The 18324-nt window shown below is 42.0% G+C and overlaps 1 protein-coding gene across 2 annotated transcripts in view; it reads left to right on the top strand.

Annotated features, from left to right (window-relative positions):
- Nucleotides 1–15: 15 nt before the first annotated feature.
- Nucleotides 16–18324, top strand: part of LOC101932182 (transmembrane protein 180-like) — a 32720-nt gene continuing 14411 nt past the window's right edge. Inside the window, exons 1-6 of one of the 2 annotated variants that reach the window (XM_024102314.3) lie at nt 16–155; nt 3517–3698; nt 4666–5400; nt 10602–10756; nt 12583–12666; nt 14449–14592. In XM_024102314.3, coding sequence (XP_023958082.2) covers nt 74–155; nt 3517–3698; nt 4666–5400; nt 10602–10756; nt 12583–12666; nt 14449–14592 — 1382 coding nt within the window. In that variant the 5' untranslated portion in view covers nt 16–73. Of the gene's footprint in view, nt 231–3516; nt 3699–4665; nt 5401–10601; nt 10757–12582; nt 12667–14448; nt 14593–18324 lie in introns of both variants that reach the window. The other variant, XM_005304720.5, reaches the window with a different exon arrangement.

An 18324-nucleotide genomic window follows, 5' to 3' on the forward strand; every position in this document is an offset into this window, starting at 1 on the left:
ACCGCCTTCTTACTACCAGGGGAACGATTATTCAAAACAGGCACTCTGACCTGTCCGGCGGATAACCAATCGCATGCCGCCACTCAGGGATCGACCGGAACGCCGACCAATCACGTGCAGAAAGCCTCCACTCAGCCAATGGAGTGGGGGAGAAGGTGGGTTTGGAAGCTAAGTTCCGCCCCCCGAGTGAGCTGCGCAGCCTCCGGCCGGAGGGCGGAGACAACGAGTCGGTTAGTGCTTGTTGTGTGTGGGCAGACTGTGACGGGTTAATTCCCGGGGTGGATAAGGGGGAGTTGAGGAGAAATGGGGGTTGGGGGAGGATGGGAACCTGTGGGGGTGATTGGATGGGGGAGCTATTATAGGTGCTGGAACTAGGGGTATGGAGGTGCTGTAGCACCCCCTGACTTGAAGTGGTTTCCATCATATACAGGGTTTACAGTTTGGTTTAATGGCTCTCAGTACCCCCACTATACAAATTGTTCCAGCACCCCTGGGAGCTGTGGGGGGTGGGAATGGTGGTGAAGTACAGAGGAATGGGGAGCTTTGGATGGGGGAGCTATGAGGGTGGGAATGGTGGTGAAGTACAGAGGGATGGGGAGCTTTGGATGGGGGAGCTATGAGGGTGGGAATGGTGGTGAAGTACAGAGGGATGGGGAGCTTTGGATGGGGGAGCTATGAGGGTGGGAATGGTGGTGAAGTACAGAGAGATAGGAATAGGTGAGTCTAGGGGCCTCATAGGTGTATGCCGTTAAGTGGTCCCTGAAGTGATCTCTGTGTGTATGTATGGTCCATAAAGCATCCTGGGGTCCCTAGGGATGAATGCTTGGTTCTGTTCAAATGCTTTCAAACAGAATTGTATTCTGCAGCTCACAGATACCAACCATGTCTTTTTATTGTAAACTTCCCATAGTGCTGTTGTTTGGTGAGGAATCTGTGGCCACACTGAAGCATGGTAGCAGCTGCTACCATGTTTGAAAATAATTATCCATGATAATACCTAGAAATTATATAGTACTTTTCATCCATAAACCTTTAATATTTATAAAGAAGGGTGACCATAATCCCACTTTACAGATGGGGAAGGGCAGGACTGTTGGAGAAAGGAACAGTGACTTGCCCAACTCTACAGAGATCAAAGGTTTCCAAGTTTCTAGTCCAGTGAACTGTCCACTAGACCCTTCTGTCTTCTGGTTATCAAGCACAGTTCTGTAGTGTTAAAAAGGAGCAATGCTTGGCAACCATTAGAATTTGGGTTCTCTAATTTTTTTGTAAAGGTGGATCATATTTCATGTATTCACCTTCCCTTCTATTCAAAATCATGCAGACCTCTTTCCCTTCCATTTGCAATTATATCTCTGTCAATTACAGAAATTGCTTACACTCAACATTAGAAAGTATAATGTATTTGAAGCTACATTTTAATGTGATTTAAAAGACGTAAAAAAGATATGACCAGCCAGTTCTGAGGACCGCTAACAAGTGCCCAATAGACTACAATTCGGGAACCCCTGCAGTAGAGCATGGTATCTGTCAGCTAGCACAGTTTGGACAGGGCTTATTACCATTTGGAATCCATTTTCGTCTCTCTACCTGTGTACTAGTTTTCTTTTACTCCTGGTCATTGCTTTTTGGAGAGAAGCAAGTTTTATGCAGTATGATTGCTCTCTCTAAATACATCAGAGGGATAAAAACTCCTCTTCCTCCCTGGTAATTCAAATTAAGTGTCAATGTGAACACAAGAACAAATGGCTATCAACTGGCTATCAACAAGGTTAGGCTTGAAATTAGACAAAAAAACATCAGAGGAGTGAAGTTCTGGAACAGCCTTCCAAGGGGAGTAGTGGGGGTAAAAAACCTAACTGGTTTCAAGACTGAGCTTGATATTTTTATGGAGGGGGTGGTATGATGGGACTGACTACGATGGCATGTGGCCCATCGGCAACTGCCAGCAACAAAAATCTGCAACTGCTGGAGATGAGACACTAGATGGGGAGGACTCTGAATCGGTACAGAGAATTCTTTCCCAGGTATCTGCCTGGTAGGTCTTGCCCACATGCTCAGGTCTAACTGATCACCATAGCTGGGGTCAGAAAGGAATTTTTCCCCGGGTCAGATTGGCTGGGATTTTTTTTGCCTTCCTTTGCAGCATGGGACATGGATCACTCGCAGGTTTAAACTAATGTAAATGGTGAATTCTCTGTAACTTGAAGTCTTTAAACCATGATTTGAGGACTTCAGTAACTCAGCCAGAGATTAGAGGTCTATTTCAGGCAGGGATTTGGAGCAATCAAATTTTTGAATTGCTCCGCTCCAGCTCTGGGCAAAAACCTATTGGTCCGCGCTCCAGCTCCGAGCTCCGCTCCAAAGCACTGATTTCAGGAGTGGGTGAGGTTCTGTGGCCTGCAATGTGCAGGAGGTCAGACTAGATGATCACGATGGTCCCTTCTGACCTTGAAGTCTATTTGAGTGGGAAGGTGGTCAGCTGAATCTGGTGGGACCCATCTGTTACTTGCTTAAATAACAGTCTGTTTTGCTCTGTGGGATCCTCTAGCACACATGTACCAGTACATTAGTAGCCATTAGGAATCTGGAACTTAAACCTACCTGGTTTCCACTTCCTGATTCATACAAAGTCAAATCTAATGATTTAGTATAGATATAGGCTGACCAGGGGAAGGGGAGGTAGAAGGGAATTATCATACATATTTACAGCATTGCACAGTTGGAGAGGTGCACTTCTTGCGAGAGGGAATATGGTACCAACCTTGATATGGAGCACTAGATATATTGGCCAGTTCATTAGGCAATGCACTGGACTAAATTCAGCCAGTGGTTTGAATAGCTATTCCAGATTGCCATTAGGTATGGCCCTAGAGTTTTGTTTGGTTTCTGCAGAAAGGATTTATGAGGGAAGTAATAACAAACTTTCTGAAACCGAGGACCCCATTGTCTAATTTTTTGGGGTAAGCAGTTGCAGACCTTGTGTCAAATCTAATTGTATAGATGAATATAAAATGTACAGGTAAATTTTGGGGGGAAACCAGAAAAAAAGACTTGAAAAAAGTCTGATTTACTAGCACTGTACCAGAGTATGGGTTTGCACAGGTGATTACAGTGCAAGGCTGGGGTCTAGGTATACAGTTTTTGACAAATGATAAATGTATTCTTTGATACATATGTACCAAAATTTAAATACTCATACTAAATTAAGAAACATAATTGATCTCTTAATACTGTAGCTTATTGACTCAATTTTATAGACATTTTGTTGTACGTTTTAAAAGTTGGAAAGAGACTGAATGATAAAGTTGACCAACATGTACTCTAGGGATCCATTCTTGCAGTCCTAATATAGGCAAATCTCCAATTGCTTTTCATTTTACCAAGTAGTAAAACTAAAATATGTGTCACTGTAACATGGAATTCAGTCGTCCTCTATTAGCAAGGATTATAAATATCAATTGTACTTAGTCAATCAATAAGTAATTATCAGTATTTTTCCTTTTTTATAATTAGAAGAAGAAGAGGCATTCACAATTTGGAAAATGAAGTTTGTTTTAGGAATTCATCCTAATGCCCTGGCATATTCCATGACCACACTAGGTGCTGGAATGATGAACAGTATCTTTAATTTCTACTATGTTAAGCTTTTCTTAAACCAATACAAGATTTCAGAAGTAGCATTTCATCAAGCCCAGGTATAGTACATTGGAACATGGTTTTTCATATTGTTGTCCATGGTGTTTGTATCATAACAATGAAATAATTCTGCTTCATTGATGAATCAATTATTGACATACTGCAAATAGAATTAAATATTTGATCCTTAAATTATAGGTGTATTCAAAGTTTATTGTTAATAGTTTTTAGATTAAAAAAAAATTCCATTGTTGGAAGCATGTTTGTTACTCTGACAAACTTCAAAATAAAGTTTTTCTTTACCAAGGTTATATCCCTGTTCAGCAAAGATTTATACATGTGTTAAACTGTAATAGCAGTCCGGGACTGCTATTAGTGCTTAAAGTTAAACATGGCCATGATCCTGAAAACCCTTACTTATGTGAGCAACCTTATTCATGTATGTAGTCCCAATGAATTAAAAGGGTCTACTCATGTTCTCAAAGTTACTAATATGCAAAAAGGGTTTACAAGATGAAGGACCATGTGTGTAAGTCTTTGCAGGACTGGGGCTTTAAGGCCAGATTTTTAAAGGTATATAGATGGCTAACAATGCGGGTAGGCACTTAGTGGGATTTTCATATGCACCTAAGTGCCTAACACCCACTTTTGAAAATCCTACTAGGTGCCAATCTGCATCTTAAAGCACCAAAGTACCTTTAAAAATCTGGCCTTAGTCCATTTCCATTTGGCAAGCTTTCCTTTTTTGTTTTCCAAGTAGAATTGTACAGTAAACAAATATGACATGGTGTGCTTCATTGTTTGTGCATCAATATCCTCTATTAGTAGAGATTTAGAAATAGTTTAATTTAGATGACTTTACATACACATATACATAATGTTTGTTTGAGAGTGTACAACATACAAAATATGTTTTACCTTTCCATCATATAGGTCAGCACTTTTGTTATTCCAGATGTTATGGACGTCTTGATGAATCCTAAAGAAAAATATCACTAATGAGAAATTCTGTATTTTTCTTCTCAGGTAGTTTTTATGATCTGGAATGCCATTAATGACCCTCTCTTTGGGTATATTCAAGACAACTCCAAAGTCCCATGCTGCTCAAGACGTCAGTTTTCGATTTTATATGGAGCACCATTGTATGGTTTAGCTTTTCTGCTTCCCTGGTTTCCTTGGAAACATTATGAGGAAGGTGACTGGCTTAATGGTCTTCACCTTATTGTTGCTTTATGTGCTTTTGATGGCTTGCTTACATTTGTGTTGCTAGCACAATGTGCGCTCTTTGCAGAGATTTCAACTAGACATGAAAGTAGACTTCAGCTTATTAAATATAACCAAGTGGCAACATTAGTTGGATCAACCAGCATTCTTTTTTGTGGTCTAATATCAGATAATATGGAAAATTTTGCCTATTTTCAAATCTTTACTGTTTTGGTTGCAGCACTAGCAACTGCTTGTATGTGTTACACTGGCATATATAGCACAAGTCAGTATGAACAGAGAGAAACTGCTGTGGAGAACACTAGCTTAGAAAATAATGATAAAGCTCTCTCCTGGTCCTCTGTAATTTCATTAACCAAACAGATAATGACGCAGAAAAACTTTATACTTTTTGTGACCATGAACTTCTTTCAAGTCTTCCACTTAGCCTTCTGCAACAATTTCATGATGATCTTTGCGGATAATCTCATCCCTAAGGATGTCCTTTCCTCTTTTATAAGAAGCATCATGTATGGGGCTGGCTTTATTTGTCCTCAGGTATGCAACAATGCTTTTAATCTTTTATTTAAAAGTAAAATGCAGTTTACTTTTGTGCTAGTTCTCAGTAATTAAAGTATCTGTTTACACTGCTTGGAGAAAATGCTGTATCTGGCAGAAACCTTTTATTAGTCTGAGGAACAAATCTTGTGCACCAACATTATAAAAAGAACTTTAGTCTCGTCTGTGTAGTCTAGCCCAGGGGTCGGCAACGTTCGGCACGCGGCTCGCCAGAGTAAGCACCCTGGCGGGCCGGGCCAATTTTATTTACCTGCTGATGCGGCAGGTTCAGCTGATCGCGGCCCCCAGTGGCTGTGGTTCGCCGTCCCGGGCCAATGGGGGCGGCGAGAAGTGGCGCGGGCGAGCAATGTGCTGGCCGTGGCTTCTCGCCGCCCCAATTGGCCCGGGACGGCAAACCGCGGCCAGTGGGGGCTGCGATCGGCCGAACCTGCCGCTTCAGCAGGTAAATAAAACTGGCCCGGCCCGCCAGGGTGCTTACCCTGGTGAGCCACGTGCCGAACGTTGCCGACCCCTGGTCTAGCCAAACAATTAGCATAGAATGGCAGAGAGAGGGAGGGTAGGCAGATAAAATAACAGTCAACAAGAATGGAAAGTAAATGTTTTTGTGTTTCAGGGGCTTAACAACTTAGAATAAGAGAAGGAAAATAGGCTAAGTATCAGGAAAAAATATCCTAAAAGTGAAATGTATTGAAGAACTTGGTGTTAATTTTTCTTATTTTAATGTGTCCGAGTGGTGAGTGAATCCCCATTGCTTTCAGAGATTTAAAATTAGATGGGACAGAACACTGGAAAATAAATGTTAGATATAGCTCCCCTTTCCCTCCCACCTCAAATGAACACTCTCTGCATCATCATGGGAATTGATGAAGGGGCTAGATGACCTAACAGAGCAAGGTCTGTCAACTCACCTGCATTTGAGGGAGTGATGCCTTCTAATTGATTTTGTCATTCATTCGTCATCTGCATGTAGAAGGTGAGCAAGATCCCATCCCAAGAAAACCAAATATGGTTTGCACTGGAAGGGAAAGAGGACCAAAAGGGTTAGATGTGAAGGGAAAGATTAGGGCAGCAATGGGAGAGGAGTGAGAGAAAAAATATGCAAAAAGATGCCCCACAGAGAAAACAGGTGTGCTTGTTTTTAGATAAATAAATAAAATCCTCTTACTCATGCCCCCCTAAAAACTTGTATAAAGCTAATCTTCAAAAACTTTCCATAGATTTACTTTAAAGGTTTATGATTTTTCTCAAATAGTGTGCATCTGCAGTAGATTATATATGGGTGTTTTGGGTGCCTAGCACTTCTGAAAATCAGGCCATTCATTCTTAATGTGAACAACTTGTGTTCTTTTTAATAAATACATTAATAAAATATAAAAGGAGACATGGGAAAGTTCTAATTTAATCCTCAGCTAGGAATTTGTTATAGTTTAAGCTTCTGCTGACGTACAGCAATGAAATACAACTAATATATTTTCTTTGGTGCAGAACTTATAAATATCTACCATTAAAACTCCCTGACCCTGTCAGAGATTTTACAGGTCTCTTCTATAACTCAAGCAAATACCTAGGTAATAAACTTCTATAGGAATATATCTGACAGAAACTACAGAAATTAGAACAGCCTCAATAACTTTACTCTCAGTATATACCAATCACTGCTGATAAAATCAACATGACAGTCTGAAATGAACAATCTTTCAGAAAACACATTTCTCTCTGCTTCCCAAAGATTCACTGTCTAGAAGGCCACTGAATGGTATAAAATTTGCTGTGACCTTATTTTTCTTGGGTTTTGGCCCTTCGAATTCAAGATATAACAAGAGAATTTTCCGACAGCAGTGTCCTGAAGTTCACTTACTGTAAAGCACCCAGCCTACATAAAAGAAAGCTGCTTTGTGGATTATGCGTGTCTGGCCTGTACAAAGCTAGATCACAGTTTCTATTAAGGGATGGCAGTTGGTGTGTAGGATAGGACACATATCCTGAACATGCCATGGTGTTGCAATCAAAGGACTTAAAAATTGAAGCTTAAAGCATCAACTGAGTCAATATTTCTCTGGAAATAGAGAGCTTTATTGAAAGACTCCAATAAAATTTCCGAAGCACTAGAGCTTGAAGCTCCCAGGGCATGTTGATTTTTCTTAATTATGATTAAATGAGATCCAGTTCATTAAAATAGCGTGCATTACACATCTGTTACTATTTCTAATATGAATATATTTTCACAAAGTGTCAGATAATAATTTTTTTAACATCTAGTTCCAGTCAGATTTGCACTTCTTTGTATTACAGTTACTTGTGTCAATTCCCTTCTTAACCTGCTCATTACTCTGTATGGTTCTCCATTTTTTAAGCAGAAAGCTTGAATTACCTCATAATATTTGCCACAATCTTTTAAAAAAATTATCCTATTCATGTGTGGAGCATTCAAAAATTTGTTTGCCTTTTATTTCCTTGTGATGAATCTTCAAACTATTCTGTGACTAATGATGAGGATTGATGCTGTTTAAAGTAATTAAATATGGGAAGAAAAGTGCAAGGGGAGTTTCTTCCTTCTGTTAAATGCTTATTGAGTTTAAAATCATTAATCTTGGTGGCTAATTAGTATTGAAGGAAAGAGAGCATTGTCATCTTGTAACTCATGGAAGGAGCTCAAATCTGACAGTGATGCAAACCATATACCTGGGAATATAGATAGTGTGTCGATATATTAGAAAAATAAAAGGCACTATGTACATTCAAAATGCATCTCATTTGAAAATGGAAAGTAAGGGAGGGAAGAGAAAAGAAGAGTTTAATTTTTGTGCATTAAAGCTTGTTATCACTGCAACTTTTTAGTGCATTTTCAGTATGAAATCTTAATCTTAAAACACTGTATTGCTTTGATTATATGTTAGAGCATAATAGAGATTATGAAATCATGTTTTAAGACTGAAACTCTGATTGTCTTTAAGGTATGCCTCAATCTGTTGTTTTTATTTGCTAATTTAAGATATTTAATTGAATTGTTTGTTTTGAGTGTTCAGAAAACAAACAATTATTTCTCAAAAGCAAGGAGGACAAAATAAGCCAAATGTAATTTCACAATAAGCAAATGTGGGTGAAACAACATCTGAAATATTTTAACCAAAAATAAGTTCAATAAAAAGTTTGTTACCATAAAGTGAGGATGATAATCCTGAGTTCTGAATCAGGAAACATCATGTCGAAAAATTCAGGTAGAATCATAAACTAGATCTTAAAAATTCTATATACAAATTATGGAGTGTTTTAATCTGTGGTTTTATCCAAAACCATTCTTTTTGCTGTGGGCCTAACCCTAAAGTATCCTTTGTCATACCTTTCTGCAAAAGCAGCATTCTATGTTTTATTAAAATGAAATTACCATATCATCAGAAAAGTGACTCTGTAAAATGATATTGGGGAATTTTGTATTTATTCCCTCACAGTACAGAAGTGGGACTGAAAAACTTGCCATGTGTATCTAAGTTAACTATGTACAGTTACCTCAGTATCTGCAAACAGATTTATTATCGGGAATATCTTGAATACTGATAATATTGAATTTAGCTATGTACAAATCTTCCTTAGTTATCTATGGCAATTGGCAAGTTTAAGTACCACCAATATACCCTACATGTTATTCAGTTTGCAGATCAAACAATTATTTTTTCTATATACCAACACTATAAACTCAACCTGGTATTGGAAAGTTGAGCTATGTTCTTTCTACCTCTTATGTCACTAATAATAAAGATTTTGCTTCTAGAATTTGGTTGATAGTTTTGCTAATGTATGAAAGAATGGAATCCAGGTGTACTGGGTTTGCTTTTTAATAGTGATAGACTTTTCCTTTAAGGTGTATCCATGTTTGATTTTCACCCCTGAATCTCAGTTTCTTACCTCAGGACATAGGGAACTCCCCAAGCTTTTAAAGGGTTTTGGCATGTAGCAGTAGTATCTTTCTTTGCTGGTACTATTCAGGTTACTTAGGGGCTCAACATCTAAAGGTCATTTTTGGTCTAAATTGTTTCTGTGGGCTTCATGGTGAAACAGTTTTCAGATGGTTTTTATTTTTAAAGTGTTTTAATTAATTCAGACTTTTGTGACATAATGCATGTGTGGATTTCTAATGCCCTAATCTGAAAATATTAAAGTATAATTTTCAATGCTGAATTTATGGATTTGATTCTCTTCTTTAGATTGACATAGCCCTTTTGCTCAACGTTTTCAAACTAAACTTGCTTTCGATTTAAAAGTTAGCAGAGTCTGTGACTAAAACATCAGTGTTCTGTAGAAAAAGGACCTCTTATTAAATTAATTTTTCCAGGTTGTGAATTGGGTCTTTTAATTCTTTTCATTAGCATATGCAGTCAAGAGTGAATTACTGGATGTGACACATCCAAAAAGCTGAAATTTTATTGTTGCTAGCACTTTGTATAGACTGTTGCATGTTGAAATCTGGAAACTTGAAATGGAACTACAAGTACTGTGCATTCAGCATCTACCTTTCTCAATACCTTTTTCTACAATAGAAGCAAAACTGGTAATCTGTTACAATAGGATTTCAGTGAAACTGTTTTATCAACTACAAAAGTGACACAGAGTAATAGTGGTAGTAGAAGTTTACCATATATGTCCATTGATATCAGAGCAATTATGATGTTAATGAAAAATTATAGCTTTAAAAGAAAACCACCCAATTTGTTCAGTCCAGCAATCTAAGTTCAAGTGGTAAGAAACACTTTTCACTATGAACACACTGCAAAATAAATTGCATAAGGGATATCAGACATTATGCTCTAAGATATGAGCTGATTGCTATCTGAAGTGGGAAGCAATATTTACCCCAATATAGAGTAGTGCACAGACTGATTCTGGGAGAAGGGAGAGCATTCTTCTCTGAAGCATCTGTTTTAAAACAGTCAAGAGATGGGACCATCCCACTGGTCCTATCATCTGTTCTGTTTATGCAGTTCCTATGTTCTTAATTTTTGTTAGTGCATTTGAAAATGTTATTGATTCAGATTTCCCCTTTCAGAAAATATGCATGTTTGATAATCAGTAGAAGTACTGTATAGCAATAACACATTTAAAGCATCCAAAACTCTGATTTCTTAATACAGTACTTCAGCACTTTTTTTAAGTATATACTTAATATGTATCTATTATCTTTTCAGTGCCTTGTGCTTCTCAGTCATACTTTGCTGAAGAAGTTTGGTTATTACAGGATCATCTTGTTTTCCTTTTACTTAGAAGGAATAGCTGCAGCTGTCATGTTTGTTCTCGGACCAGAACACTACTACCTGCTAGCTATTTGTCTCACGACAAACATGTAAGTAAATATATACCTTCAAGGATACTATTTAAAAAAAAATTAACAGCTTGCTACGCCTTGTGAAAGGAGTCTGTTAGGTCACTTTGTTTTTACACTTTTTGTCATACCCTTTTGGTAGCTTGAAGAATTTCCGACTATGAGTTTTGCTCTTCTCCTTTTGTTCTGTTTCATGGGTCTGAAAAGGAGCTGCAATTAAAATGGCAACTCTTGTTTAACAGTGTTTCAATTTTTAGTTACTGCTTTTATTTTCTTTTAAAAATTAACAATCTAATAAATACAATAATTAGAGTTTGCAACATTGTCTCCAGCCACATCAGTTTTAACTTTGTCAATGGAATCTGCCTTTGACTACAGACTTTCCTGTTTACCCAGACAGCAGTTTCCCACCACTTCTTCAAGTAGCGTCCCTATCTGTGTTCCCACTGTAAGTGTATCTGAGTCCCTGTGCCTCAGATTGGAGATTTTAAGCAGCAGTGTCTGTTTGGCCCACACATGTGCTCTCCCTGTCTCGTGCCTTGCCTCGAGGCTATCTAGCACTGCACTGACGATCTACACTCAGTGCCTTCTCAACTGCCCTTGGCCTGAGACTGAGTACTAGCAGAGTGCAAGAGAACTTCAGTTGTAAACCTTATTTTGGTTTACAGAGTAGCTAGTAGAGTTTCCGTTATTTAGATTCATACTCTTCCCTCTCCCTTTTCCTTTAATATTGAAAAAATAAAAGATTTTAGATCCCTCCACCCCACGAAAATGCTGGCAATTCAAGTGACTGTTGTCTAAACAACATTAAATTTGTTTTCTTTGGTACTGCTAGAGCATGAAGCCTTGAGTTTATTTCACAGATCAGGTAGATCTGTGAGGTGTGGAAAACCCTCAAAAGAAAATGCTTCATTAAACATTGTTAAAAACAGCCTTCTCAATTAGAATAGTATGGTATTAATTTCATGGTCTTCCCTTCCTACCTTGCCTGTCCTCTTTGTATATATTTTCTTTCTCTTTCTTCACCCCTTCCCCCCACCCCTCAGGATTTCAGTCATGGACTATTGTAACTAAGAACTATGTGACAACTGAGTTACATTATCCAGTAATATATTTTCCTCATTTCAAGTATTCAGGTTTCCTTAGAAAAAAATCTCTCAAGATATGTGAAGGTTATTTAAGTATTAGCTGCTAGTCCAAAAAGGATTTTTGTAATTTGAACCTAATTTTACCAAAACTTAGCAATATATGCAAATCTATCATCCTGTTTATTGTTTCATTTATTGGTCATGTGTTAAATGTATTTTTTTACCTTTATCATTCTAATGGTGTCACTTATTTTAAGTTTGTTTCCTATCTTTTCCTTCCAGTTCTCTGCATGTCCTTTTTCAGATTTCTAGAGGAGAATTTTAGTTCTTTCTTCTGCGATGTTCCTTTTCTCCATTCAAGTCAGTTTAAGTTGGTATTAATAACCTCAATAAGTGTCTGTCATCTTTCACTTCAATGCCAAGCTACTATCTTGAAATTCCAGAAAGAGTTGAGAAAGTTTTAGGTTTGTATACAGGTTTCTAATTCTTGAATAAAATAACAGCTCTAATATTTATTTAGAGAACTGATCTTTAAATAGACCTAACAGCCATTTTTAATTTGAAGTAATAATACTGTGTTAATTTACATGATGAGAGAGTGAGTGTGTGTGTGTGTGTGTGTGTGTGTGTGTGTGTGTGTGTGTGTGTGAGAGAGAGAGAGAGAAATACACAGACACTAAACCATCCATTACAGTTTTCTTATTGAGAAAAGTATGTTTAATATCTATCAACATTTTGAAATATTTTGTCTTTCTATAGGGTAATTGTTCAAGCGTCATTCAGTTTGTTTAATCTGCCCTTAGCAGATATTGTTGATGCAGACTTAATAAAACACAAACGGAGGTATGTTGATCTTACTACTGCTCGCAAAATGTACTGTAGCTAGTGTCCTCAAATTCTCTATACCAAAGTTAAATTTTCATACACTAAACACTCTGAACATATTAATCTAAAAGGATTCTTAATTCAGTAAAAAAAGTTTTCTGTTTTATTTTAAATTACAACTATTTTTAAGAAGGTTTCAGAGTAGCAGCTGTGTTAGTCTGTATCCGCAAAAAGAACAGGAGTACTTGTGGCACCTTAGAGACTAACAAATTTATTTGAGCATAAGCTTTCGTGGGCTACTTTATATTTCACTTTATATTTACTTCTAATATGAGAAGTGAATGGGAATTCATTATTACTGTACATTGCTTTAAATCTTTTGAAATTTTATCCGTTATTTAATAACTTTTTCCTAGATTATGTCCAAATAAATGCAGAAAATATTGTGATATTCTTTGGCTTCAATCCTGCAAACACTTACATTAAAGGCTTAATTTACACACACAAGTAAAGGTAAGCACACGCATAAATGTCTGCAGGATTAGGCCCTGAGTAACTTTAACAAAGGAATGAATTTAAACAACACACCAGATCACTTCCATTGTGAACTCTATTATATTTATAAGAGCCCAGTCCCACAAACATTCGCATGGTTAGTCCTGTTGACTTCAGTAGAAATACTCCCATGCCCATTATTACTCAGAGGCTTAAGAGTTGGCAGGATAGGGCCTTTCGAATATAGAGAAGGTTTGAATGTTTGAACTATACCACTTAACAAGCAAAATTCAAAGTCGTTGTAGCTGCCATTCAATTTTTTAAATAAAACTTGCTGAGATATGCTGTACTGAGATTCATGTACCTTTTGGATTTATATCAAAGTGCAACTAACTTCTTGTTGCTCTTACAAATATACTGATTTTTATACCAGTGGAGTTTCTGGTTTCAGTGCTATTTGAGGGGGATAAAGGGAATCAGGCTCCCTCTAAGGCCACAATCCTGCAAAGACTAAAGCACATATATTACTTTATACCTGTGAATAGTTCCATTAGCTTCAGTGGGACTATTACAACACATAAAATTGAACCTGGGTATAAATCCTTGCAGGATTGGGGTCAGTGTCTATGTAGACCACATCTCATAAGTGTTACTAAAGAAAATTCAATGTACCTGGAAAGTGCAGTGGTGTAACTTAGAATTTAAACATATTCTTGATATGACGTTTCCCCAACTGCCCAGTCCATATACAAGACTTGAAATTATTCTGAATAACAATCAGATTGCTTTGTTTGAAGAACACTTAATACAAGAAGAGCAATTGACTAAATTAGTTTCTAGTCCCAAATCACGTCTTTTACAAATGTAAGTTTATCCTATTTTTCTCTTGTTAGTATGTAATTGCAACTCTTGAGTCACCAGACGATGGGCCTGATCCAAAGCCCATTGAAGTCAATGTGAATCCTTCAGTTAGCTTCAGCGGGCTTTGGATTAGGCCCTGTGACACTGTTCTGTTATTTTATTTATGGTCACGTAAGGTAGTTGTGGGGACCTAAGATAGTATAAAAGGTATGTTTATAGATTAAAAAAAAAAACACTGTACATATCTAACTGGAATGTAGTCATTTCAGTATGATATCTGAACCATTCACTGACTAGAATGTTGATGGTAAGTATGCAGTTTGTATCCTGACCGTTAATATTTGAGTCTGAACAGTACTTAAATAATGAACATAATAAGTGCGGTAAGTGATGTATGTTTATATACTGTGTAATATGGATTAATACTTGTCTTGAATATTTCAGATCACCACTTTCCTCCATGGTTTTTGGTACCAATGCTTTATTTACTAAGCCTGCCCAGTCTTTGGCTCCTATGCTTGTGGTTACAATACTAAATCAATTTGGATATGAGAACCTGAATAATAAATTTTCTCAGCCTGATCCAAGGTGAGTTCAAAAGTGAAGTTTTAAGTCACAACAAGTGAAATAATATTACACAGTTATTACAAATTACACCTCTACCTTGATATAACGTGGTCATCGGGAGACAAAAAATCTCACCACGTTATAGGTGAGACCGCGTTATATCGAACTTGCTTTGGCCCACCCTGTTCCTTGTTCCCTGACCGCCCCCTCCAGAGACCCCGTCCCTAATCACCCCCAGGACTCCACCCCCTACCCAACCTCCCTGCTCACTGTCCCCTGCTCTGCTTCCCGCCGCTGGTGAGTGCGGGGAGGTTAGGGAAAGGACGCCCCCCCTGTACTCACCTGTGGCGGGAAGCAGAGCGACGTGGCCACAGCCCACTCCGCTTTCCTTGCCCCGGTCCCAGCCGTGTCGCTGGGGTGGGGGGTTGGGGAAAGGTCCCGCACTCACCGGCGGGAAGGGAGCTGGCAGAGTGGAGCGGGCTGCGGCTGGGAGCTGGCAGAGTGGAGCGGGCTGGTGCCAGACTGCTCCGCTTCCGCCGCTGCCGGTGAGTGCGGGGGGATCCCTTCCCCCAAACCCCCTCCCCCAAGCGACACGGCTGGGGCCGGGACGAGGGAAGCGGAGCGGGCTGCTCCCGGCTAATCCCCCGGGCCACTCTGGGACTGCGGGGCCCTCAAAAGTGCCTCCCCCCAGCTCCTGCCTCCTAGACCCTGGGGGGGGGGAGCCCCTGACCACCCCCGAGACCCTCTGCCCCTTATCCAACCCCTCGGGCCCGGCTGGGCCCTGCACCCTTAACACGCTGCTCTGCGTGTCAGAGCTTTACCGCCTGGTATGCGAACCCATGTTCTATCGAGTCACGTTATATCGGGGTAGAGGTGTAATATGCAGTTAGCTTGTATCAGATGTGTTGCAACTTGGCTTCAACAAATTTTCAATTGGTCCTCATCTACACTGACATAAAAATGCTGTCCAAGTAGATATTTATTCTGAAAAACTGTACTTTTAAAAGAGAGGACATGGGAAACCTTGCCACATGGTAGGTGTGTGTGGGTGCATGGGTGTGTGAAAAATTCATTCTTCTTCGAGTGCTTGCTCATATCCATTCCATTAGGTGTGCGCGCGCCGCGTGCACGATCGTCGGAAGATTTTTACCCTAGCAACACCGGCGGGTCGGCTGTGGAGCCCCCTAGAGTGGCGCCTTCATGGCGCTGAATATATACCCCAGCCGACCCGGCGCCCCCTCAGTTCCTTCTTACCGCCCCTGACGGTCGTTGGAACTGTGGAGCGCTGCTTAGCTGTTCTCCACTTTCCCTAGCTTATCTTGTTGTATCATAGTTGTAGTTATAGTTATAGTCTTAGAGTTTGTTGTAAATTAGTTAAGTAGTTTTAAAGTTGTTCTAAATAGTCCAGGGGATTAAGGGGGTCGTCTCCCCCCTTTCTCCCCCGGCCGCGGGGCCGGGCTCATGCCCAACGCTCCCGGCTTCAAGCTGTGCGCCTCCTGCGCTAAACCTATGCCCACGAGCGACCCGCACGAATCCTGTCTGAAGTGCCTGGGAGAGTCACACCAGACAGACAAGTGTAAAATCTGTAAGGCCTTCCGTCCGAGAACCAAGAAAGAGCGGGACTTTCGGCTCAGGCAACTTCTGATGGAGGCGGCTCTTAGCCCGGACGCTCCTTCCACGAGCAAGGCCCCGGCACCTAGCACCTCGGTGCGCAGTGCCCCGGCGGCACCGGCTGCGACGACCACGCGAGTGGCGTCAGACAAGCCTCCCCGGCACCGGACCTCGTCGGCACCGCAGACACAGCAAGTGCCTCGGCGCCGGTCCTTATCCCCAGGGCATAAAAAAGCCCATAAGACGGGGACATCAGTGCCGAAGACGCCAGCTCCCCCAGTGCCGGGGGTAGAGCCGCGTCCACCGGTGGAGCAACGAAAACAGGTGCCTCCGGCACCGTCGACTCCGGCGCCGAGGCCGTTGAGTCCGGTGCAGATAGCGTCTCCCCCCAGGCCGGCGGTGATACAGTGCCTCCCGTCGACCCCAGAGACCTTCGCGGCGGCGAGAGACTTAATAGCTCTCACGGAGCCGGCACCGCCTCAACCACCGGCACCGACTGCACCGTTGACTCGCACGGTCCAGTCGAGGGGGAAACCTGCCTTGATGCGCCCACCATCACAAGGGCTGGAACCTCGGCACCGATCCAGGTCCCGAAGCAGGTCCCCACGCCGCTCGCAGTCCCGGCACCGAATATCGTCTCGGCACCGGTCGTACTCGCGGCCAAGATCTTCTTCGCGGCACCGCTCTTCGTCTCGGCACCGATATGATCGTCGGCACCGATCAACGTCGAGACGTAGCTCTCGGCACCGCTACGGTCGACGCTCGACGTCGAGGGGTCGCTCCCGACACCGGGCATACTCCAGGTCCTCGTCGAGGTCCAGATCCGACTCCCGGCACCGACGAGGTCATCGGCACCGGTCGCGATCCCGGCACCGATCGCCGGCACCGCGCAGAGATAGATCATCTCCGGACCGGCACCGTGCGGCACCGCAGCCCACCGGGATGGTTTCATCTCTCTCGGCACCGCCATGGCCGTCTAGATCGGTGTCTCGTTCCTCGGAGGACCTGTCGAGATCGGCATACCCCCCTCAAGGGCACGCCGAGGAACAAAATTTCGGCCACTGGCAAGAGATGGCAGAGGACCACTCTCATGGACCATCTCACTGGTCGTTTTGGACCCCGTGGGCGTACCACCAAGAGCAAGGGGCTCCAATACCATCGACCTCTCGCTCGGGTCACTCGGTCAGAAGGGCCCCAGAATCCACCATCTCTCGGCCTCCGCCAGGAGGCATGGAGGCTTCGGTGTCCACGCCACCCGACACCAGGGACCCAAGTGCAGGTGATGCCCCGGCCCAAGAGCAAGGGGATCAGGACCCCCCCTTGGATCCGGTACCACCGGAGGCATCCTCTTCCTCCTCTCCGGACGAGGCAGTGGCGGGCACTTCATGTACGGGTCCCCCTCCGATAGATCTTCGGGCTCACCAGGATCTCCTGCGTAGGATGGCCCGTAATATGGACCTGCAGGCGGAGGAGATAGTGGAGGTGCACGACCCGATCGTGAACATCCTTGGAGCAGATGCCCCATCGAGGGTGGCGTTACCTCTGATCCGCACGATACAATCGAATGCGGATACGATATGGCAAACTCCTGCCTCCATTCCACCCACAGCGAGAGGGGTGGAAAGAAAATACTTTGTCCCCTCTAAGGACTATGGGTACTTGTATACCCACCCCCAACCGTGTTCACTGGTGGTGGAATCAGTGAATGCACGAGAGCGCCACGGCCAGCAGGCTGCAGCGCCTAAATCAAAAGAGGCTAAGCGGCTCGATCTGTTTGGCCGTAAGATTTACTCAGCCGGAGGGCTACAACTTAGAGCGGCGAACCAACAGGCGCTACTGAGCCGCTACAATTTCAACTCCTGGAACTCTATGGGGAAGTTTAAGGAGTTGATTCCCCAAGAGTCCAGGGAAGAGTTTGGAGCCATGGTAGAGGAGGGCAAGAAGGTGGCTCGGACCTCCTTGCAGGCCTCCTTGGACATTGCAGACTCAGCGGCGAGGACCCTGGCTTCGGGTATCGCTATGCGCAGGATCTCCTGGCTTCAGGTTTCGGGTTTGCCTCCGGAGCTGCAGCAAACCCTACAAGATCTGCCTTTTGAGGGTCATGGATTGTTCTCGGATAAGACGGACTCCCGCCTGCAGAGC

Source organism: Chrysemys picta, chromosome 10 (assembly GCF_011386835.1).
Source record: "Chrysemys picta bellii isolate R12L10 chromosome 10, ASM1138683v2, whole genome shotgun sequence".
Taxonomy (NCBI): Eukaryota; Metazoa; Chordata; order Testudines; family Emydidae; genus Chrysemys; species Chrysemys picta.